We start from the raw sequence: 25,928 nt of genomic DNA, 5'->3' as shown, positions 1-25,928 counted from the left end.
AAAATGTTAAATGGCCCGCCACATATAATTTACAAATCATGCAGTTTCACAGTGTCAGCACAAAGCGACCGCGCTAGAGTTTAGGCCAGGTTTTGCTGTAAACCGTGAGCAAAATAAAATGTGATAACTGACAAGCACTGGCAATTGTGTTGCTTATGAGAAACATTAAACGCGCCAGAAGTGGAACGAAACAGACGCATCATTTATTATCTCTGCTGCCCAAAGGACAGCACAGTACGAGCTCAGAACAAGTGCGCTTACTCGCTCACCAGTGATGACACAAACACAAATGTCTTGGTGATTTAAACGAATGAAAAGCCAGAGCTGACATTCTCAACAACACTGACACAGACAACACAACATTCAGTTCAGAATACATTTCAATCCACAAATCACTAACATTTACCATGGATTTACTGTGGGTAAGACTAACTGTAAATGGAATGTGGGATTTTCATATCGAGTTTATTCGGGTAGCATTCGGGAAACCTGTTTGAATATGGTCACTTCATCGCTAATAACTAAATATTTGCAATTTTTTATTCAAATTTGATAGATATTTCCTGTTCAGGCCCCCGTGAATTATTTCTAGCGTTTCTTTGAATTGCTCACAGTACAAACACAGACACAGACCGTTACCCTTCTGTGACTCTCCTCAATTTTGCTGCATTCTGGCAGATGTGTCTTCTCCTGCGAAAGGTCAGATGAATCTCCCTCCCCCTCTCCTCTCTTTCCACTTCCTCTTTTCCAGCCCTCCATCTCTCTCTCTCTCTCTCTCTCTCTCTCTCTCTCTCTCTCTCTCTCTCTCTCTCTCTCTCTCTCTCTCTCTCTCTCTCTCTCTCTCTCTCTCTCTCTCTCTCTCTCTCCTCCATCTCTCTCCTCTCTCTCTCTCTTTTCTGTCCTGAGACTGCATTTCTCTGATGCTAAAACATTCTTCACAGGGGGGAACACATCTCAGCGCTGTTGCTAAGCAGAAACCAGTGTGCGTGTGCATGTGTGTTACGTGTAAATGCGTGTCATATTCACAGTCACACACACACACACACACACACACACACACACACACACACACACACACACACACACACACACACACACACACACACACACACACAGAGCTGCGTGAGAGTCCCTCTTACAGCATTGCAGTACTTCCAGTCAATTAGGGGTGAATGTTGGTGAGCTGGGGGTCTGGAACTAATTTGTCCTGACGACTGAAACCCCAATCAGCCACTACTGCACCCTCCCTCCCTTGCTTCCCCCGTGTTCCTCCTGTTTCTCCGCACCTCTCTCCTTCATTGAGCGACAGTTACGTAATTCACCCCACAGTGCAGTGGCGCTTTTTTCATACAGCATGTGTGTGAGAGAGAAAGAATGAGTGAATTTTCCTCCGGACTTTTCCTGTTTGTGTTCTTGGCACACCATCGAACCCTGAGCCATCTCTTTGTTTTAACTCTCACAAGCGCTCGCACGCACCACAGCCTCTGCGGCACACATGCACTCGACATCGGATGGTGCATCACGGCATGAGGAACAACGGTGTAATAACGTAATCATCCGTACACAGACGGGTTATGTAACCTGCTAGTACCTGTAAAGCCCAGAGTATACTTCAGATTTCACCTTTATTCTAGCGTATGCGTATAGCAGAATGCAAAATTATACTTAATTTGATAGCGATGGTTATTTTTGCTTGCTGGCATCATGAGCACAAGTCGGATGATATTTAAATTCACCCTATCTATTTTGTAAATGCTTGTTATAGATATCATTTAGTCCGCTTTAACCCTAAACCCTCCACAATCCACGGCAAGCTCACATTCATTTTTAAGTGCAACGCCCACATCTTAAAATCCAATCAACATTCGTTGGTTAGACCCACTTCCTACATTATAGTTTCTTTCATTTTTAATAAACTGTTACGCTCGGATGCATGTCACAGTACAAAAGAAAAGGTCTGTCACTACTTGCGTTCCATTGCGATTTTGAAAATTATTATATATATATATAATGGTATATAACAAAAAAAAAGACTTTTTTTTAGGTAGTACATAGGAAATGCGCTATGTTAATATATTTTTCTTAGTTATCTTAGGTTTTACAAAGTAACAACTTTACGTTTTATTTCGTTTTTAGAGTCTAGTGCTTTATTCTCATGTTGTCTGTGTTATTCAAGCGGCAACCTTCCTGTCTCTCTGGAAGGGACTTAAACTGCAGTTCATCGACTGGCCACTAGAGGCTGGATGCAAAAGAGAGTCAATCCCATAGACCCCCATGTTAATATGCCCAACTTTACAGCAGAAAAGATATGTTTACAGCCCGGTACAAAAAGTGGTTTTGGTCTACATAGCTAATTTTGCCCTTCATGACAACTGTGAGGGGGGTGAATTCTTGTATAACTCATCTGTTTAAATTATATTAAGCCTCAAAGTTGTGCATAATTAAGGGCGTGGTCACTTGAGTGACAGGTGAATTGCAGCTGCTGTCACTACCAGCCGTTTGTCTGCTGTCTGTTAGCGTCACGTCACCTCAGCTAATCCCGCCTCTTTGCACATTTTCGTTTATCCGGGAGTGACGCGCTGACAAGATGGCGACGGCCGGCTCCGCCCACTTTAAGCAAATGTTCTTCAGAAACCCACGGGTGACGTCACGGACACTATGTCCATTGTTTTATACAGTCTCTATGGTTTTATTTGTGACACATGTTCACCGACCCTTTCTCTGTCCTTCATTAATAAATTGAGTGAATGAGTGTGGTTGTATGCATTGCAGTGGTGCCGTCGACGTCACGTTGAGTCAGTCACTCGCACTCTCACACACGTATCATGTGTGTGCTTGTTTTCCCACCTCTGTGGTTGAACTTGACGCATCATGCAGTGAGCTACAGTGACACACGACCCAGGGCCAAGGACCCAGTGAAACACGAAGCACACATGAAAATGTGCACACACATGCATGCTGGGAGCACAAAGAGTGTCACAGCCCTGGACATGCTGTCTCTTTGCCAGATTGTGTGTGTGTGTTTTGGTTGAATCAACAAATGACAAATAGGATATGATGGGTGTAAATGAAATATAGGATGAAAAGTGATTGTGCAACACATATCTGCTATTTGTAACAGGAAAGAAGTGTCTCGAGGCACGTCACTCTCGAACGCGTCGTCTGCAGCTACAGAGAACAGAGCTGTTTGCTGGTTCACAAACCACTTTAAACAACAGCCTGTCAGAAGACTTCCTTAGGCCACATCCACACGAAGCCAGAGCTTTCCCTATCCGATGTTTTTTTTATTTTTCTCGTTCTACTTTTTTTTTCGTAAACGAAATATCTGCGTACACACAAAACCACTGAAACCGACTCAAATCGCAACAGCGTTTTGGTGGCCTAAAAATGCAATCGTTTCAAAGTGCAAGTTTTTGAAACCGATACCATGATCGTCTCTGCGTAGACTACAAAAACATGAATTTGTGAAAACGGCGCATGTGTATTACATGTTCAGTCTACAGGCGCGTAGTGTTTCTTTACAAAGTGACATCGCCAACTACTGGCCTGGCATGAAGAATACAGCATTTATAATCATTTTCGCGGATCCGTGTGAACGGAGATCATTTTGACAGTGTTGTCGTCTGTTCGTGGAAAATGCAAAGGGAAAACTTTTCTATTTTTAGTATATCGTTGTCTTGTTGTCTTGAACGTACCCCTAGTATAAATGTTTTTTGTACTATAGTATGTTTTACAACAATGCATACATTTTTTATTAAAAGGAAATCAACATTCAACACATATGAGGAGCTCTTTTTTGGCTCTTATAGTTTTCAGGAAAATATTTTTTTTTTACCTAGACCCACACATTTTGTGAACATTCAATTTTCCCTGTTAAAATGTTTTTTTGGCTCAGTCTGAACATGTTGAACAATGATTATTAAATCAAACAACAAAATTGTTGATGATAAATTCAAAGTTTTTTTTTTTTTTTTTTTTTTTATGCTATAAATCCATAATTTTTTTTCCAAAACGCTGTAAATCCATCAACTTTTTCCTAAAATTTATGGTTTGTCTTTAAAAAAGAAAAAAAAGGCATAATAAATACATTGGCATTCAGTAAAGTGTCGAACCCATAAAAAGTAGAACAATTGTCCACTTTACATTTACATTACACTTTACAATCACGACCAAACGAATAGAGCGTCTGGCGCAAGTGATTTTCATGTTAAGTCAATGTACTAAAGACACGTTTACGCGCATCTGGAGGTCCGGCTCGAATGAGGCGTTTAGCGCGGTGAGCGAATGAGGCGAATTGAGCGTCTGGCGCGATACGCGCGAGTGATTTGAGGGTGATAGAGAGAGAATTCTGATTAGTCCAGAGGATATATCGCGTTTAGGCTAAAAATAGGTTCGGCGCTTATCGCAGTTTGGAAAGAAACTGCATCTTGCAGGACATTTTAAACAAGGAAATATAGCGATTTGATATATATATGTATATGTGTGTGTGTATGTATATGTATGTGTGTGTGTGTGTGTGTGTGTGTGTGTGTGTGTATGTATGTATGTATGTGTTGAATACTGATTTGCTTTCTATTAAAAATGAATGCTACTAATCTTGACAATCTTTATTGTGCTGTCCAACTAACAAACAAACTCTCTCTTCCTCTGTGTCTCTGCAGTAAGAGATTGAAGAGGGCAGATAAGAACGGGAAAGGCCTGAGGCACTTCTCCATGAAGGTGTGCGAGAAGGTACAAAAGAAAGGCACCACGTCTTACAACGAGGTGGCCGATGAGCTGGTGTCTGAGTTCACACACGCCAGCAGCCTGATGCCCGCCGACTCGGTGAGTGCCACGAGATCATGATAAGACTTTAAGCTTGATTTCTAATTATTTTTTACTGTTGGTCTGTTCAGAGATTTGAAAAAAACCACACACAAAAAAAAAACCTTTACCACAAGTATTAAAATTGGGTGCATAACTCGCACACTCAGCCTTAAAAGTCATGGATTTTACATAATGCTTTCTTACAGAGCCATTTGATATTGATCTAAAAAGACTGTCCTTGTCTCGGACTGCTCTTTCAGATATGAAATATGCATAGCGTTACCATTATGCCTCACTTAAATGACCATCACTTACTTCAGTGTCTGTTTACACAACAGAATACCACAGAACTGGACCAATAAAACACAGTAAAGTTCTACAGGTTCCTCCTGCGACCTCTCATGTTGATATGAGCTGTGATTTATCGGCCTGTGGTTTATGAAGAGCGTTGAGCACTTCCCGTCGCACTGCACAGCGTCCACCTCTCGTCTGGCCGTATCCCAAAACCATAAGCAGGAACAGACACTTAATGTTGATCTCAGATAATATCTCTTTTATAATGAGAGTTTGGGCTTGGGTTTTGACCGCTGGCCTTAGATCATTGCATAACAAGTGTTTCTACCTGGAGTGAGAGTGGCGTGTTGTGAGTATTTTCCGGTATTAGTTCTGACAGTCCACCAGTTTTTAATCTCTCTGCCCTGGAATGCTAGAAGGACAAAGACTCAGAGTAAAAAGACTGAGAGAGACGAAGAGTCAAAAGACTTTAGTGCAGACACAAAGGGTTTGGGCTGCGACTGGACTGGATGATCACACATCTCCATGCGCTTTGTGACATTAATAGATGGTGTGTGTTTGCACTTGCAGCAAGCGTACGACCAGAAGAACATCCGCCGGCGTGTGTATGACGCGCTCAACGTGTTGATGGCCATGAACATCATCTCCAAAGAGAAGAAGGAGATACGCTGGATTGGCCTTCCCACCAACTCAGCCCAAGAGTGTCGCAACTTAGAGGTGGGTGTGTGTGAAAAGACACATTCACTATCACAAATGACCTTCCCATTGATCCCAAAGAAGATATGTGCATGTGCGTCATCTTCTGGTTAAGCGTTCTGGCTAAAGGCCCCAATATACTTCAAGCGAAATTGAAAAACAAACTCGTGGGACGTCATTTCAAACAAAAATCTGGCCAAAACGAAGGTTGTTTGGAGTTCATTTAGGGAGTTCGAAAGTAATTTAATAATTACAAATAATTATTTGTATATATGGGAGTGACAACAGCATTCTATAAACAAACTCACGCACCAGTGAACTGCAGTTTTGGCAAAGCCCTGCTGTGAACTGAACCGGGCTGGGCACTTTAAAGTCTCAATTTTAATTTCAGGAGGGTTTAAATCTGGGGATGGGAAAACAAGAAATCACAATATTGCTTAGATGTGGTAATTAAACTTTAACCCTTTCACGCATAGTGGTCACTACAGTGGACAGCTATTAAAAATGCATTTTCTTGAATTTGCACGGGTTTTTATGGCAAAGTTGCACATCAATCTCTTCAGTGGACCCTGGTGCATCATCCTATAAATTGCAATCAAGTGGCAAGCCTTTGTGTTTCGATTTTTCCCCCCTCCAAACTAAGATGGCCAAGGGTCAGTCAGACATGCCAAGTTGCTCCAGAATATCCACCCATTCCTTCGAATCTAGGAGACTCTTGGAGGTAAAAAAAATATTGCAGCATCAAGCAATATCTAATGAGTCATATCACAGTAAAATTTTCCAAGTTTTGATTTTAGATTGAGAGAAAACTCTGATTAATCACATGTCCACTGTAGTGGACGTCATGCATCAACTGCTATATTTCAGCTACAATTCATAATTATAATGTGAATATTGTTTTTGAAATTTAAAACTTAAAAACTTAATCTGCAGTGACTTTTTTACTGTAAATAAATGTACTTGTATTATTAGAAAGTAATTTTCATTGACATTGAAAAAAGTCATGTGATTACATATGTATGACACTTGTAATGCATTACTTTATTTGTTAGATCAAAAAGTAATCTGATTACGTAATGCATGTTACTTGTAATGTTTTTCTTTACTCATAACATCAAAAAGTAATCTGATTACATAATGCATGTTACTTGTAATGCGTTTCCTTACTCATAACATCAAAAAGTAATCTGATTATGTAATATGCATTATTTTAATGCATTTCTTTACTCATAACATCACAAAGTAATCTGATTATGTAATGCATGTTACTTGTAATGCGTTTCTTTACTTGTTACATAAAAAAGTAATCTGATTAGGTAATGCACATTACTTGTAGTTAATTACCTGTTAGATCAAAAAGTAATCTGATCAGGTAATGCATGTTACTTGTAACACATTACTTTACTTGTAACATCAAAAAAGTAATCTGAATGGGTCATGCATGTTAGTTGTAGTGCGTTACCCCCAACACTGATCATTTCAGATGAGATTGAAAAAACGTATCGCTAGGTTTTCTCAGAGGAGGGCTATGATAGAAATGTGCATGTCCATCTTGAACATAATCAGAATTATCAGCTAATAAGGGTAAATCTCCATACTCTGGTGCACTGGAGGGAGCATCTGAGTGGTTTCCACAGTTGTACCTTGACAGACTGTAGAAAAATCTGATGGAATCATGTCCTCATGTTCTGATATCAAAGATACGCCAAGTGCAACTTGTATGAAGTTGTATGAAGCCTTTGCAATATTTTGCATTTAGATTTTTTGTATATATTTTATAGTTTTCACATGATTTTATATAATTGTATTGATTAGTTCGTTAAATTCACATACTTTATGTGTTTGATTATTGTCTTATATTAAATCTAGTATATCTTAAGTTTAAACCAAATGCATGCTGTCCACTCAAGTGGACATCTGAAGATCTCTTTGAAAAATTTGTACAAAAATAAAATAAAAATCAATTCTTGTTTTTCATGCCCTAAGAGCAATAAAAACACATAGGAAAAAAATCCTGACTGAGGATATCATAATTCATGCATGAAAGGGTTAAATGGCGATGATTTAATCAATGAAATACCAGCACTGCATGTTTCAATGTAAAAACGCAGTGCTGTTGAGCTTTTTACGTGCACGCGCTTTTAGAGCAGTTTGCTATCAGCAGTCAGCAGCTTATGCTGATAAATAATAAATGTGTTTATAATGCGTATATATTAGGGTGGTCCTTATCAAGTCCAATTTTTTTTTTTTTTGCAAAATGTTAGTGTCTTAACCTCTTAAACTGTTCCTTTTAACTTCAAAATTAGAAATATGCAAAAATGTTGACAAAAAAATTATATCTAGAGGTAGCTCAATCATGTGGAAGATTGCCTATGTTAAGCTGTGCGGCGTTATTGTGATATGCAAGTAATATTAAAAGTTGCTGCAAATGAACTACATTTTATTGAAATCAGAGCAACACTGACATGACAACAATCTCAAAAAAAGCCCAAAGTTTTCAACAATCCCTCATTTCTGATGCTCAGCAGCCAGTGTTGACTTTCTGCAGTCTGGATAGATCCGTCGGTGATCTTCCACCACATGAAGGAGAAACTGCAGTTGTTCTTCAGAGTGTGTGAGATAGCCATTGTATTCTTGAATCAGAGCCACTCCTCTCTCGACTACCTTCACTGCATGTATGGTTGCCTGTGCCTCCTGATAATCTGCTTGATTCGGCCAAAGTTCCGGGTCAATTTCAAGGAACGTAATGTAATTTTTTAAACCAAAAAATGTGCTCTCAACCCAAACAATAACCAAGGTGATCATCAGTAGAAATATGTATTGATTCCACCAGGAAAGGTAAATCTGCTAAACCGGGTCATGGATGGATTAATTTGGATTTAGTTTCTACAATAAGTAAACTGAGATATGTATCTAAAATACATATTTAGGAATATATGGTGCATTAGATGCTTTTATGGAAATTTTGCTAGCCAGGTACAATACCAATTCAAATGATCTGTTTTTACGAAAATCATCAAAATCTCAGAAAGTTTAAAGCTATTGAGCTACCAGTAATTATTATGTTACTGCCATACAAATTGGCATGCTGTATTTTCTGATATAAAGGAACAATTTGAAGGGTTAAGAGCATGACAATTGGAGACTTTAAAAATAAGGACCACCCTAGTATGTAATGCCTATAGTGAAGAGCGCAGCGCTGCTTTATGTAACGCTATAATCCTGCCGTTCCACAAGCACCACCTTCTGGCAAAGAGTGAATTTGCATTTTCACCTATATTTTACCCATATTTGTACGCAGCATAAAAGAGTTTGGGTCCGTTTGACGGAAAGGTCGGGCCAGTGCTGCATTCTTGTACATGTGTTTTATTTCTTGCAAAACGTAATGTTTGTTTACTACCATCTACCATCAGCTTGAATGGGATGAAAGTTAACTCGATTAGTAAACTAATAGGTCATATTTTGCATCATATACTATAATTTTCTAGCAAAAGTATTTTTATGAATTTATAGCAGTCAGAGAGTTGCATTTATATCTATAATATTACAAATCAATTGATTTAGTTTTTTGCTTGTTGTTTTTTTTTGTAAAGAAATTGACATTAAATATTAATATATTAATACAAATATTTTAGCTTCATTAAAAATATTTATCAGCATTAATATTTTAATCGAGATATATAAGAATATATGGCTAAAAATAAAATAAAGTTTTTATAGTGGAGCCGGTGTAAACGCTGACAGTGCAAGCAAAACTGAACTACTACAGTATCTTTATTACTAATCTTTATTGTTGAACATACACTTGTTTATTCACTGATTTGGAATATTATGCTCAGTTATCTTCGACGGGGTCATTTAGCAAAATTGCCAGTGTTTTTGGCACCTAGAATCCAGAATAATACAGGCATATCTGTCTGTCTAATTCAGATTTCAACTAGCCAGAATATTGGTTAAATTGGGGTATGGAAATCAACGCCCAAGACACAGTCTTACACAGATCGTGGTTAATAAGTGCTTGTTCTTTTATCAAGGAAAAGGTCATGAATGTTTTAAGCAAAACCTAACAGATTTTTGCATGTTACCAGTTTGCTTTGACTGTGTAACAGGAGGAACAACCTGATCATTTCAAAATCTTGTATAAATGCTAATGTCCATTGCCAGTTTATTGATTTGCATGTAAACCCATAAAATGTATATTTTATTTGATAGTTTTCAGCGTTTTGTAATGTATAATATCATTTGTGTTCTCGTATGTAACAGAGACACAGGTAGGTACTTTAATACTAGCCAGTCTAGCTTTGAGCAGGCATTGGCAATGAGGACACAATGTGTGTGTTTGTAAAGCCGGACACCATCTGTTAGTGTCACATCTGTGGCTGCCTGACAGACAGAAACACAGGGTGAATGGAGGATGATGATGAGAGGAAGGGTGGGGGGAGCAGCTCATACACCTTTTCTGTTATCTGTGTTTTTCTGTACTCTAAATATAGAAATACATGACAGATATGTACATATTTACGTGTGTGTGTGTGTGTGTGTGTGGTCATCTTTCAGCTGGAAAAACAGAAGCGTTTGGAAAGAATCCGACAGAAAAGAGCCCAGCTAGAGGAGCTAATATTACAGGTTTGTACCACACCTGTGTGTGTGTGTGTGTGTGTGTGTGTGTGTGTGTGTGTGTGTGTGTGTGTGTGTGTGTGTGTGTGTGTGTGTGTGTGTGTGTGTGTGTGTGTGTGTGTGTGTGTGTGTGTGTGTGTGTGTGTGTGTGTGTGTGTGTGTGTGTGAGGTTTTGGTAGAGAAGCTTTCCGACCTCGCAGCAAAAATTCCAAACAGCACTACATATGGGAATCATCTGTAGAAAATAAATTTAACGATTCCCATTCTGATTCCACTTAGCGATTCTGGTGCTTTAACATTTAACTCTTCATTTATCCATCCATTTTAGTACTTTAGAGGAAGCTCACACCAATATAAGTACAGTTATTCTGTTAATGATGAAAGTGATGGCTTTCTGTTCAGTGACTTAAAGTGCTCCAACTGATTGTTTATGAATGAGTCGTTAGACAATTCAGACGTTGATTTGTGAATTTAAGACGGATTCATGAGTCTTTTTGACTCATTCATAGAAATGTCTCATGGTTCATGTGTTAGAATCAGTAACAGGACAATGCTAGAGCTGAACATCTTTAAACCTCACAATCCAATCTATTTCCAAATCGCAATCTGAAACAATTCATGATTTACATTTTTTTATTATTATTAATGAATGAGTTTACTGACTTTGAATATCAATTTTATTTGTTGATTTTTATTCAGTTGTATAAAAAAGTACTTGAATATGGAATATTTCTCATGAAATGAGAAATTAATAATTAATTAACAAATTAAGTAAACATCCTCTTCAGTTTGACAGCACATGTGCTGCAAATACTCAAAACGCAACCAAATACAGAAACTCGCTACAAATACTAACAACGCATCCAAATGCACAAACGTGTTGAAAATACTCACAACGCAACCAAATACGCAAATGTGTTGCAAATACTCACAACGCACACAACCAAATGTACAAACGTGCTACAAATACTCACAACGCAACCAAATACGCAAATGTGTTGCAAATACTCACAACGCACACAACCAAATGTACAAACGTGCTACAAATACTCACAACGCAACCAAATACGCAAATGTGTTGCAAATACTCAAATGTGTTGCAAATACTCACAACGCAACCAAATACACAAACGTGTTGCAAATACTCACAACGCACACAACCAAATGTACAAACGTGCTACAAATACTCACAACGCAACCATATACGCAAATGTGTTGCAAATACTCAAATGTGTTGCAAATACTCACAACGCAACCAAATACACAAACGTGTTGCAAATACTCACAACGCACACAACCAAATGTACAAACGTGCTACAAATACTCACAACGCAACCAAATACGCAAATGTGTTGCAAATACTCACAACGCAACGCAACGCAATGAGATCACCCTTGTATTTAGCATCAACCTTATGCAAGTTACTTGTTTGATGGTTTTATGTGTGTGTTTGTGTGCAATTGCAGTCTCTAGCATACACAAGTGCCATTGTGCATAAACAGAAAAAAAAACACAAATCGATTCTAAATCATTGAATAGCGAATCGCGTTGCATCACAGATTTTTTATTCTCCAACCCCTACAAAACATATCAGTACCAGCACTCAAAAACTGCTGAAAAAAATATTTGTCTAGTTAGTGCCATCAACGCTAACCAGCCTCACTCCATTACCTCAGAAGAAGAGAAGAATAGAGGAGTAAAAGCAGCAGATGAGAGGGGGAAGGAGACGTTAACAGTGGCCAGCTGTGGAAAAGCAGCAATCTCCTATTATTGATTCATTTTTTTAAAGTGAAATAAGACGGTCATTCATCTCCTGCAGTCAAATTAAAGCCCACACACAGGAAATCACTGCGGTCTGTTTGTGTTGATGTGTGAGATTAACACCGAAAGTACGTACTATAGATGAGTGTAAGTGATGCAACAGATCACATCTGATCCGTCCACACATCACTGACTTCATCACGGAGGCCTTGGGATATCGATCAGGACTTGCACTGCCGCAGTCTTGGGGCTGGGAGGACTGCTGGAGCGCTAAATTAAAATGCTTTGGCTCGGTTTCTAGTCTTTGACCAACCCCCACACACCCCGAGACTTACATGAGTTAGCGTCTGTGTATGCATGTTAGTGCTACGACTACTCAAAGCTTTGTATTTATCAACATACTGACTGATTTAACGTTAATAAGTGCTGAAACGCTCTGTGTACATGTGTGGTGAATTGTGTGCATCTCTTCCCGCGAGCAGCAGATCGCCTTCAAGAATCTGGTGCAGAGGAACCAGGCCAACGAAGTGTCGTCCCAGTCAACTCCCCCTCCAGGATCTGTCATTCAGCTTCCCTTCATCATTCTCAACACAGACGTGCGCACCGTCATCGACTGCTCCATCTCCAGTGACAAGTACGAGATTTCTCTTCTGTATTTATTTATTTATTTTAAAAGTTAATGCTGTTTTACTGCATTTTAGATCATTTTAGCATTTGTTTGTGCTCATTTTTAGCATTATTTTCATATTAGTTTCATTTAAACTCAAGCATTTTCATGGTTGTCCGATTCTTTTCCACAAACTGGTTCTTTCGGACAGCTCTTTTTTCGATGAACCGATTTACTGGTTTGTTTACGCAATCACGCAATGACGTCAAATATACACACTTCTATTATCAAAGAACCCAATAATGACGTGAAACGTGAATGATTTACACGTCTCAAGCATATAAAGTGAATAAATGAGTCATAATCAACACTTTTACTGAACACACAAACTCGTTCCTCCAAACAGGTGTGAATACCTCTTTAACTTTGATAACACATTTGAGATCCATGATGACGTTGAGATCCTGAAGCGGATGGGCATGTCTTTGGGGCTTGAGAACGGCACATGCTCTCCAGAAAACCTCAACATGGCCAAATCTCTAGTGCCCAAGTCTCTGGAGGCTTATGTCACCAGTAAGTATCTCACGTCACACTTCTCTTAAACCTCCTTTTCACTCATTTTTGCTTGTGTGAATGCTTGTGCCTGACAGGATCTCTCCCAAAACATCAACATATCACGGTTCTGATAGATAATATAGTTTGAATAGATTAAGTAATTATCATGGATCTTAAAATAACTCTTCTTGCTTTTATTTTACTGATGCAAATGCATGATTGTAAATGGCTTCTGTGTCTCTTCAAAAGAGACACTTCATTACAGTCATCTTTGTGTAAAGGATTATTCTGCTCCCAATTATCTACAGCTCTCAAGTGTAATAAAGCAGGACAAAAAGAAAATGGAGTTAATGCAGGACTGTATTGTGGTTTCACCCCTCATCTCCCATGCGGACAGTAACAAGACACACAGATCAGTGCAGAGCCGGGAGTGTGATGTGTTTGTAGCTACATGCCCCATCTGCCACAAAATCTGCAAGTCACACTTTGGCAGAGTCCAAATTAACACTCACCAAACCTCAATTTCTCAGTAATGAACATTTTTAGGAAGCTGATACTTGCTTAACCCTATAATGCCTGCTGTATCATGTTTGATACGCACATTTCTACAGCCTCTAAATTATCAACATGATCAAAACTTTGCTGATACACAATCAACTACAAGCCTTCTGTCATCTGATTGATAGTTCATACTTTTTTAACAAGTATCACTATAAAAACTAGAGAGCTTTGATCATAAAATTAAGCATTTTTAAAGGCTTATTATTAGGAGATATATGAGTGACGACTGATATTTATGCATAGAATGCAAGTATTCTCTTATACTGTCATAAAGATCTCATTGAGCACGTTTACATGCATGTTAGTACGCTGATAACTCACAAAGTTTAATTAAGTTTATTGAAATAACCTGTTGCCTGAGTTTACATGCAAACCAATAACCCAACAACACAAGTAAACAGTGTTCACAGGACTTAATAAATCAGGTCATTTCCTGGTAGTGAGGTTAAAATGTAAACATTTGCTTATCTGAGCATTTCATTTATGTCAGTTATGATGTTAAATAAAGCATTAAAACCTTAAGAAGAGTATTGCAACATGCAAACACACACACACACACACACACACACACACACACACACACACACACACATATATATAAATGATGAAGATGATGATATTTGCAGCATGTGTGTGTAACAATGAAAAATATGACAAAAAACATATATATACATACACACACACACACACACACACACACACACATATATATATATATATATATATATATATATAAATATATAATGAAGATGATATTTGCAGCATGTGTGTGTGTATATGTATGTTTTTTTTTTTTTTTTCATCTCTTTCATCAGGCTTTTATATAGTACGGAAGAGGATTAGGGCCAAGCAATAATAAAAATAATAAAACCATCTCGAGATTAAAGTCATTATAATTCGAGATTAAACTCGTAAAATTTCGAGAAAAAAAGTCGAAATACAATCTTGAGAATAAACTCATTAAATATCGAGAATAAAGTCGTTGTGTTTCGAGAAAAAGTCGTTAAATTTCGAGAAAAAAAGTCGTTGTGTTTCGAGAAAAAACTCGTTAAATAAAAACTAAAAAAAAACTTGTGTTTCGAGAAAAAAAGTGGAAATGAAATGTAGAGAATAACGCATTCGATCAGTGTTCATTGCATAGCCTACTGATATCAACCTCATCGAGGTTTCTGGTTTCCCAGGATACCATAAGACGCATTATTCATCGTTGTTGGTTGTGTACGCCTCCATCCACAGAATGTAACGACTGTAACCATCTATACAGCCATTAACGGCAATGCCTTACGGTTTTAATTTATCATAGCTGTGTATATGCCAGAGTGCATTTGGGCCAGCGCAAGTGTAGCCTACTCTCCTTCGGAATCCTGGGAAACCACAAAACCTCGATGAATTTCATGTTGGACAAAAGTGACTACATCGCGCAAATTGGACTGATTTTTTTCTTCTAAGTAGACCTAGCCGACCTAAGAATGTTCTATTCTTTGTTACTGAAAGAAAGTCTAAAATATAGCTTGACTAAGTGATCTAACTCTGCCATCCTCTATCAGTAGGCTATGCTATGAACACTGATCGAATGCGTTATTCTCTACATTTCATTTCGACTTTTTTTCTCGGAACACAACGACTTTATTTCTCGAAATTTAATGAGTTTATTCTCACGATTATTTCGACTTTTTTCTCGAAATTTAACGACTTTTTTCTCGAAACACAACGACTTTATTCTCGAAATGTAATGAGTTTATTCTCAATATTGTATTTCGACTTTTTTCTCTAAATTTAACGAGTTTTTTCTCGCAACACAGCGACTTTATTCCTAAATGTAATGTATTGTATTTCGACTTTTTTCCTCGAAATTTAACGAGTTTAATCTCGCATTATAATGACTTTAATCTCGAGATGGTTTTATTTTTTTATTATTGCCTGGCCCTAATCCTCTTCCGCAATATAGTACTAATATACTGTGTATAGGTCAGGATCAATAAAGTACTAAAATGGATGGATAAATGAAGAGTTAAATGTTAAAGCACCAGAATCGCTAAGTGGAATCGGGAATGGGAATCGTTAAATTCATTTTCTACAGATGATTCCCATATGTAGTGCTGTTTGGAATTTTTGCTGCGAGGTCGGAAAGCTTCTCTACCAAAACCTCACACACTCACACACACACACACACACACAAACACAAACAGGTGTGGTACAAACCTGTAATATTAGCTCCTCTAGCTGGGCTCTTTTCTGTCGGATTCTCTTTCTGTTTTCCCAGCTGAAAGATGACCACACGAGATCAGGATCAATAAACTCTTCCATTTCAAAAATTTTATTCAGACTTTTTTTTTATATTAGCTCCTCTAAAACTTTTTTATTTCATGTCAGGCTTTATAGGATTAATACAAAATAGTTGATATAAATCATAATTTAAATATATTTCAGGTAAATCAGAGACATTCGGCTAAGAAAAAGTTGCCGTCTCAAAAATATAAAACATAAATCAAATATAAAAAACTAAAATATATGGAACAAAATAAGACATTGATGTGAGCTGTTTGCTGCAAATGAGAAAAGCAGCTAAATCATTTCTTTGTCACAGGGACAACAAAATTAATTCTATTTTTAATGAAATTATTCACAAGACATTGACACGTTTCGTGGACCATTTTTCCTCAATTGTAATTGGTACGATGTTGTTGTGGGTTTTTGTTTTTCTTCTTTGTTTTTTCTTTTAAAGCATCATTTCCCGCTTCATACTTCAGCCACAGACTTCCTTCCTGTTCACTGAAAGTAAAGTGAAGTGCCTGTCGAGATGCTGTCTTTATAATAGGGTTCTTGTGTTGTTTGACTTATAATGTCTAAATAAACGTGTGGTTCTGTCCCAACAGACATGGCCAGAAACTCCAACAGAACCCCTCTCAGCCTCACGAGGTACAGTATGTTGACCAGCACAGTTCTCCACACATCCAGGCCACCATCATTTACATAAGATAACATGATCTCTCTCTCTCTCTCTCTCGTCCACAGTCGCAGCAGCACTGCCCCTTCACACACCTCAGAGTCCCGCGGACAGACGCCCAGCTCCTTCAACGAGGAAGAGGACGACGAGGACGAAGACGATGACAACCCCTCTTCCCCGGAGTGACGCGCAGGATTCCCGAGCAGAACGCCACACAGGAAATAAGCTGCCACTCCTCTCTGTATTACCATATTTTTAGCTTCCCTCACATTCTGTTTCTTCCTCTTTCCCAGTTTGGCTACAAAACGCCAGTAGTCTGTGGCTCCAGGGGAAACGGTTAACTGTACTTCTGTGGTGCTGTTCAGGCTAGACCGACACAGGTCAGGCCTTAGAGGGAGCGATTAGGTGAAGTTTAACAGATGCCTCGGTCATCTCGGTGTACTTCCAGCCTCTGCTTCTCATCCGGAGGACTTTCAAATTCTTTCCAAACGTGTATTTATTTCGGTCATATTTGAATATGACAGTATCTGCGTAGTCCAGTGGGCTAGTGCCACTTTATTTTCTTCTCCGTGGGGATCGGAAAGCAGCGTCCTGATCCGTTCACCGACTGGAAGGACTTCACATAAAAACTAAAATGGAAAAATGTTCTTTTTTTATAGGTTGATTCAGTGTGATTTTTGTCATGTTGTATAGTTGATTCCTTGTCATTCATCACAATAGTTGAAGGTCATCTGCCGTTCTGGGTTCGGATAGCTTGCAGCTCGTTGCCTCAAGCTGTGTGAATGTTGCATGTTGGGAGATTTAGTCTTGTTGTGAGTGATTAAAAACACATTTTTGTTGGATTTGAGAGTGGCCGGTATAAATGAAACAGCCCTGATCCACTCAGGTCAGCATTTTAAACCAACTCAACAGAACTGATATGAATTTTGGTTTGCAAATGTAACTGTATGTACATGTATACATATATAAACATATAATTTTGTTTACCTCTGGTGTGGTGTTGTCTAGGAAAAAAAAAACTGAATACTTCAAAACCATAATATGGTATTATTAAAAATACAAGTTATTAAACCTTGATATTCAGAAATGTAAATCATTTCAGCAGCAATGTCATTTAAATGTGATGGGTTAAGTACTGTATAGGCTATTTAACAGATTTGCAGTACTCTTGAATCCTAGGTTGAAAGCCTGAAGACGGATTTTTATGTGAAGGACTCTGGATGTTTTTGCCAGGAAAATCAAAATGGATGTGACGTTCGCACGCTCTTCCTTTCAGTGACACGTGAAACGAATGCTTATACAATGTTCAGGATAATAATGAAAGAGCCATTCAGTACTGTAATATATCAATGTGTCATGCAAAGAAAAGAGATTGATTCAAACTATAGTCTCACAGACATCTATATAGTCTATGTCTCAAATATAATCAATTTGTTATTCAGAGGGAAGGTGCAGCACATATCCATCAAACGTTGCTCTCAACAGGGTGGGCGGTGTTGGGATGTTCGCTACAAAGGTATTTCAAATGTTTTACTTCTAAGCAAAGAGCGGAAAAGAACTTCGCCTTGAATCACATTCAGTCTTTAGTAAGTAACGTGAGCACAAGCAGGAAGTTGCCGTCTGCAGTTCACTTAACGGCCACTGGTATCGCTAATGAGCTGAATTCTACATAAAGCCCCTTTAAACTGGAAATGAAATCAATATTTTTATGAGTTTGTGGTAAGAGGAAGAGAGGATGATCTAAATATATATATATATATATATATATATATATATATAAGCAGTGGTTTTTAACCAGTTGACCAGGACCCACTAGGGGCAGCAAGATGGCATAAAATCATTTAAAATAAGACCACAAAAAAGAAGGTTAAAATAAGCTAAAAAAAAATCTATGAAACAAGATGTAATCTGAAATCACACTGCTAGTTGTAATTTGTTGGCTTAACAATAAAAAAAAAAAAAAAACGGGGTTCTCATTATCTTGGACAACCTGCATATTTTGTACGTGGGGATTATAAAAGTGTGATTTCAAGACCTGGAAAAGTCATGGAAACAAATTCATATACATTAATATTTATATTTATATACAATTTTATATTTTATTTGGTAGAAATTGCTTTTTGTGAGTAAAAAAAAAACGTTTAGTTATTGGAATTATGGAATTTTATTATTTTATGTAGGCTAATTGCATATCAGAAATATCTTAAAGGGATAGTTTTTTTTTGTTGTTGTTGTTGTCATCATTTACTCACCCTCGTGTTATTCCAAACCTGTATTACATCAAAAACTAAATAATGAGAAAAACGTCATTGTAGAACAGTGTTCCATAAAGGATAACTGAGATCGACGTCATTCTCAAGCCAAATATAGATTATCCTATAATTATCATAATGAGCATTTGTAAGAGCATCTGGGTAGCAATTAAGGTGTTGAATCAAAGTTAAAGTTTTTCTTTTGTATTAGAGTTAGAATTACCTGAAAAAAAAAAAAAAAAAAAAAATTCTAATAGGTTACCATAGCCTACATTTGGTATTTTTTGTGGGCCTATGTTAACATACTAATAATGTATAGTTTTACTTTTTTAATTTTACCTGAAAACCATTAACTAAATTGGACGACAAACTAGATCTATTTTCATGTTTTAAGAAAGTGATATTTACTTAGTGACAACTTACCCCGGCGGAAATGCTCAACACCTTTTTGTCGAGTCAAGATACCTAGTAAAAAATGGACTCATTCCGAACCTGTGAATTAGTCACGGGGGGGGGGGGTGTAATAACTAGCCCCAGGCTCCCTATGAAGGTTTCAGTGGACGTTTTCTATGCAGCGCAGTTTGCAAACTACGAGGCGTTTCGGTAAACCTTTTACAAATGATGTTGAACGCGCTTCATGCGGCTCCTGTAAATGCGGCGCGGCTCCACCGCGCATGCGCGTCAAGCGCAGTTCAAACGCTGCCAGTGAAGAGCTCGAGCGGACGCACTGCAGTCTCGAGCCTCGTGGAAACACCGCACACCTCTTTATTTCACACCGCGAAGGAGGCAAGCCCGAATCAACGCTTCTTTAGATCTATCTTCATCTACCGTTCTCAAACTGGTTTATTCATCCTGTCCACACCATGTCCAACAAAGAGGAGAAAGCTGACGAGAAACAGTCGAGTTGGAAAGATTTTATCTACAACCCAAGGACGGGGGAATTCATCGGGCGCACTGCGAGCAGTTGGGGTAAGTAATCGTTTTGGGGGGGTTGTGTTGACAAGTGTCAATTGCACGCCTTTAAAACTAATGTTCAGACACCAAAAATATCTACCTATGGTTGAGGTATTGTTTCACGCAGAACGTGCCATTAAACGGCTACACACACTGTTCTTGACTGAATTGCCCCTAATGCAAAGCTCTGTTGCATTGATAATGATTCTCGAACACATTTGTAACCCAGCGACCTGAGCTTTATGGCTCTGTGCTCTAGCCTACCTTACAGTCCGTTACAATGTGTCAGCATGTGCAGCTCATCATGCATTAGATTTCATTGAGATGCATAAATCTCAAGCCACATACTAATCTAACCATTTAAAACTGTTCATTTAGACCATATATCCATGAGCCACAACCCGAGATGCATACATGAAAGCGCTGGCAATCGATCGCATATTCTACTACGACTCTTTATAGAAACCTGAAGTCAGCTAAAACAGATCCTGTTAAAAAAAGCTTTATAGTAGTAGCCTAAATGCTTGACTTTAAATCTTAAGCCTACATATGATTCCACTTACTGCAGTATAAGAATATTACCGTGCCATAATTACTTAATACTGTTGCTAAATCAAAACATTGCTTCATTGACGGGATGAATCGGTCGTCAAACATAGCGGATTTCCGTGATTAATCGGGTTTTAATGTAACAGCATGGCAGATATTCCTCCGCGTTTGTATCCCGCAGTTTCACTTGAGGCTCGAGGTCTATGAATAGCTTTCCTTAATGTCATCACTGCGCTCTCTACAGCAGGCCTGCATGTCACATTAGCTGTGAAATCATGCGTTGAGAGAATAATTTGTACGCTAAAATTAATAGGCTACGTGTCTGTTATTTGTAACTCGACGAATGGCGGCTCCGAACTCAAACCTCTCCTATGGGTTAATTTAACGTCTCTAGTTTTATATAGTTTAACTAAATTTGAGAAATCCCCCTCACACAAACACATTAGGGAATGGAATACCATCGCACACGCGAAAAAAAAAAGAAAGACAAAAAGTATCCTTTCATTGGAAATATTGCGATTAGTCGCAGCGATATTCGGCGAGCGAGTATCAGCGCGCGCATTCTCTTGGAACGTTTCGGCTGTCAATCATTCACGGCCGTGGTGACGTAGCATCCGCATTCATTCAATATGCAAATTACCTTTGCTGTGGTTCACAGCCTTTGCTTGAGAGGATGAGAGGAAATTTCCACATCCCTTGACACAATTGGTTCACCGAGGGAGGTTGAGGAGAAAAAGCTCTCTGTTCTCTTATTTGAGAGCATTTAGATATTCAGGAATTTCAGGGCTTGTTTTGCAATCCAGTTTGCATGTATATTCTCCTCAAAGCTGTAAAGTGTTCATAATTATCGGTGGGGGTGGGGAGCAATGTCTTAAATACCCAGTTGCTTAGTAACCGGCTTTGCATGAAACTGTTTTCTTGAAGTTACGCGCCTCGGTCAATCGATCAGTCGGTGGTGTTCGTGATGCTAAACTCTGCAGTACCTCTCCTTCGCTGGGATGGGTGTTTCTTGATGTGATGCATGAGCTCACGTTCAGCCCCTCCTCCCTGTCTTCCTCCCTGCTTTCCTCTCAAGGTCAAACCGGCTCTCCGCAGGCTCCTGAACCGATAGGCCTCTTGAAAGAAATCAATGTAATTTAAATGAAAACGATTTCTCCAGCCTCAAGGAATATGACGTGTTATGCAGATCTTTGTTCATGGACCGTCAGTGCTTGCAGCTTTAATGGATCTTGGGATTGCTTTCCATAATGAGGCCTAGTCATTCTGCTTACCTGGGCTTTTTCTTCTCGGCCTGTGTTCAAGTTTTCATGAGAATTGCCTGTATTAGCGTTCAACCGATGCTGAAATCAGTTTCTAGAGTGGTTGATGGGTTAATGATAGCTTGAAGTTCACATGTTGGATCAGTGCTATATCTTACTTTGTATAATTTACATGTAATTCTGCTTGTCAACTTGCCCGCTAGGTTGAAACGGCTAACATAGTTTTGTCAAAATTGCAAGAATGACTTGTGATAATCTTGCTAGTGCCAGTAAGAATGGGTTTAAAAATTACAAACTAGTAATGTTTTTCCATGGATGCCATTGTTTTTCATATTTTGTTTTATTTTTTGGGGGGGAATTTATGAAGTTCCCGTCTAATTGGAAGTACTATATAATGTCCTGCTTTGCAATTAAAAAGTAGCATTTGATGAAAAAGAAAATCAAATATATATGTGTAAAAAACATTTAATAATATTAAAACTTAAGTGTAACAGTAATCATTTTAAATTGTAAATGCAAATACTGTATAATACTGTAAAAAAAAAAGTTGGGCAGGGCAAATAGACAATTGAAAGCAGTTGGAACTATATATATATGTGTATATATATGTGTATATATATAATGTATGTATGTGTCTAGTCTATTAATTGGGTGCATCCCATAAAAATTCTCCAAAATAAGGCCAAATGAAATGATGATTCTACCTTTTTTCTTTTTTTTTTTTTTCAACGGTTGCAGTGTTTGGGTCCCAGAGCGACCTTTCCACAACTAAGTAATTTAAAAAAATGTACACATAAGAGAAACAGTTTTGATTCCTGGGCTGCTTTTACTTTTCCCATGAGATGGGAAGGAGAACGAGAGTGATGGAGGGAAAGATGGGTAGTGAAGAGATAAAAGGATCAGGCTTGAGTTAATGGATGGGTCCGGCTCAGCGAGACATCTGCACCCTGATGCATGTCCGTTTGGATTAGCCCAGATTAACGCTTCCCAATCTAATGTTGACCTTGCTTGGGTTAGCGATCACGCTAATCTGTCCACAGCTTCTGGGATTTGTGGCGATGCGCGCAGTATGATGAGCCTGGAGCTGGGCTGGTGGTAGGATCTCAGGATACGTTTACCGCAGACGGTTTATACTGATGAAAGGGAACGTTGTTCTCCATCAGGAGACCAACCATGTGGCAGTGATGCTTTCATATGCAACAATGACCTATTTTCTGCATTTCATCAATGAAACGTCCTGGTCTTGTTCGCCCCATTAACACGGCCTTGAGTGTGTGTGTGTGTGTTCGAGCATGTTTGGCTTGAGATTCACAACGTAGTAATTGAGGAACTTCACAACGGTGGCTTTTCATTCACATTTTAAATTGGGGAAAATGGTGATTTCATGAGCCATTTCACCCTTCATGAATTAGGTTAAAAGAATAGTTTGCTAAAAAGGAAAAGCGTTCTTGTCATTTCAATTGTACTTTATGCTCTTATTCTGGCAAATATATTTGACTGAATTAGTTATAATGTGGATAAGCTGTGGTAAGCATGTCTGCTGTGTGGACGCTAGGGTTGACGCTAGCTTTTAATGTTTTGAACATTATGTCAAATTTGGTATATTGCATTGCCATGCCATTTTTTTTTTTTTTTTATGTGTTGCACAGATTTCAAAGATTCAGCTGAGGGGAAGAAATTAATAACTTTAAGGCATTATAAACTCATTTAGTCACCCTCATGTACCAGTAATCCCAAAATGATATGCATTTGTTTCTTCTGCAGAACAAAAAAAGAAGATATTTTGAAGAGTATTGGGGTCCAAATTGACCCAGTTGACTTTCACTATATGGGACATTCTTTAAAATCTCCTCTTGTGTTCTTGGGAGTAGTACATGATGATGGATGTTTAATTTAGGGGTGAATTATTCCAGTAAATTCCATTCTGTTCTTCACTATCATCAGTCTTCAGAAGACTAGACTGTTACGGTTGATAGACGTGGTTATTGGTGCTGTATTGAGAAGAATTTCATAAAATACTTTCATAATTTATCCCTATATTGCTAAAAATAACAGCATACAAGCTTGGAACGACATGAGATTGAGTAAATGAGAACAGATTTTTCTTATTTGGGTGAACTATCCCTTTAACTTTCTAAATCCCTTTCCCAATATCTGGCTCGTCTCTATTTTCCTTCATGCCAAACGACGGGTGAGATTTGGCGTCTTTCCTCGCTTGATTGGATTAAGTTGGAAACCCATTAGAATGATCTCTAGGGTATATTTTTACACTTTCTCTTATTTACTACACTGTAGCATTTTAGAAGTCATTGATTCAAAATTGTTCACTTCAAATGTGCAGTAAGTTTAGGTAAACTTTTAAACTTATTAAACTTTGGCCTGAATGACCTAGCAACCATCCAGAAAAACCTAGCAACACCCTGGCAACCTGACAACATTAGCAACGTAGTGGTACGTTTACTTCAGAAAATTCAAAACTCATCTTTCATGCCCAGATTATTTTACGCCAATACATTTTCAGTGCTACTAATGAGTAGAGAGAAGGTGTAGCTGATGCCACTACCATGATCACGTGACTGAATTAGCACTAGCCTGAGGGAATGTAGCTGTCTGTGTTTTGCCCGGAGGAGGGATTCTGGCAGGAAGGAAAGTCATACTGGGAGTCTCAGCTGTTCTCCCGGGCCTCTTCCTCTCACCATCACTGGGTGATCTGCCACTCTTCTCTAGAGCCAAGCTGGCCACGCTGTGTTACGCTTACCCCTGTTGATCGCGCTCTGGAGTAAAACGTGCCTCGCACTGAAATGCAGTTGACGATGGGTGGTGTGAGAAATTTCTGTGAAATGGTTTTAGCACGGTTTAGCCTACCTTCTTGTGTTGATGTATTTCCTATTGAAACAGGAAACTGGGCTGGAATATATCAAAGTGCTGCTTTATTGGATGGGCGGTAGCCTTAAATTTACCGTTTGTTACTTGCTATTGCTAGCCAGGGGAGCAACATACTTATTCTGAAAGCATTCGATTGGTTAGAAATATGGATACGCCCAAGAGTGCTGGTTGAGTCATCAATATTTTTTGATCATGTTTCCTGGAAGATAAAGACAACCTTTTTTTATATGCAAATTTCTGTTTTTAGGCTTTTAGGAGTACACTTGATCTCCAGCAATAGATTTAGGCTACTGAAGCTGATGTGTCAAATAGGTTTGCAGAACGGATTTCTTTGAACCATTTGAAAAAAAGAAAATAATAATTCTTTCCAAAATTCTGTTTAAATTCAATATTCATTTGTCTGTTTAAAAAGTGTTTTCCCACACTCTGCATTCCCACTTTCCCACAGTTTTAAAGGGTTAGTTCACCCAAAAATTCTGTCATTACTCACCCTCGACGTTCCAAACCCGTAAGACGTTCGTTCATTTTCGTTACACAAATTAAGATCTTTTTGATGAAATCCGAGAGCTTTCTGACCCTCCATAGATGGCAATGCAACTGCCACTTTCAGGGCCCAGAAAGGTAGTTAAGACAGCGTTAAAATAGTCCATGTGACTACAGTGGTTCAACCTTAAAGTTATGAAGTGACGAGAATACTTTTTGTGTGCAAAGTTGATCAAAAAAGACGAGTTTGGAACGACATGAGGGTGAGTAAATAATGACAGAAATTACAGTTTTGGGTGAACTAACCCTTTAAGGCTCCGATATACGTCAAGCGAAATCAAAGACCGAACTGGTCAAAATTACGTTTGTTCTGAGTTTGTTTCAGGAGTTCAAAACAGCTTGCCGAATTGAACTTTCTGAAAATATGCTAGATAAATGAATGTGACGTGACTTCACTGGAGTGGTGAATTTCAGAGCTAGTTCAAGCATATCCACATTGCTATGATCCGATGCTTTATTCACTGCTGTTTTCTCACCACTGTCACTTATTTATTTTTTGCTGTTGAGAAGAAAAGCCACAGCGTTGGTTTGGGTGGCGTCGGGATGTTTTTTAACAGTATCAGGTATTTCTAAATTCGTTTTACCCCCAAGCGAAGAAAAAATAAAAGTACTTCTCTTTGAGTATATCAGGGCTTTTACAC

At 38.4% G+C, this 25,928-nt stretch overlaps 2 protein-coding genes across 6 annotated transcripts in view; both read left to right on the top strand.

The window, feature by feature from the left end:
* Positions 1–17,830, top strand: part of tfdp2 (transcription factor Dp-2) — a 56,124-nt gene extending 38,294 nt beyond the window's left edge. For all 4 annotated transcript variants that reach the window (XM_084418310.1, XM_084418311.1, XM_084418309.1 and 1 more), the window contains 7 exons: positions 4,662–4,824; positions 5,671–5,817; positions 10,354–10,422; positions 12,657–12,808; positions 13,188–13,354; positions 16,774–16,816; positions 16,913–17,830. In XM_084418310.1, the coding sequence (XP_084274436.1) occupies positions 4,662–4,824; positions 5,671–5,817; positions 10,354–10,422; positions 12,657–12,808; positions 13,188–13,354; positions 16,774–16,816; positions 16,913–17,030 (859 nt within the window). In that variant the 3' untranslated portion in view covers positions 17,031–17,830. The remainder of the gene's footprint in view (positions 1–4,661; positions 4,825–5,670; positions 5,818–10,353; positions 10,423–12,656; positions 12,809–13,187; positions 13,355–16,773; positions 16,817–16,912) is intronic.
* Positions 17,831–19,573: 1,743 nt separating this feature from the next.
* Positions 19,574–25,928, top strand: part of atp1b3b (ATPase Na+/K+ transporting subunit beta 3b) — a 30,799-nt gene continuing 24,444 nt past the window's right edge. Inside the window, exon 1 of one of the 2 annotated variants that reach the window (XM_084420008.1) lies at positions 19,574–20,065. In XM_084420008.1, the coding sequence (XP_084276134.1) occupies positions 19,960–20,065 (106 nt within the window). In that variant the 5' untranslated portion in view covers positions 19,574–19,959. The remainder of the gene's footprint in view (positions 20,066–25,928) is intronic. The other variant, XM_084420007.1, reaches the window with a different exon arrangement.

The sequence above is a fragment of the Rutilus rutilus genome, assembly GCF_951802725.1.
Source record: "Rutilus rutilus genome assembly, chromosome: 9".
NCBI lineage: Eukaryota > Metazoa > Chordata > Actinopteri > Cypriniformes > Leuciscidae > Rutilus > Rutilus rutilus.
Note: the sequence above shows the minus strand (reverse complement) of the source record. Positions and strands in the feature narration are given on the sequence as shown.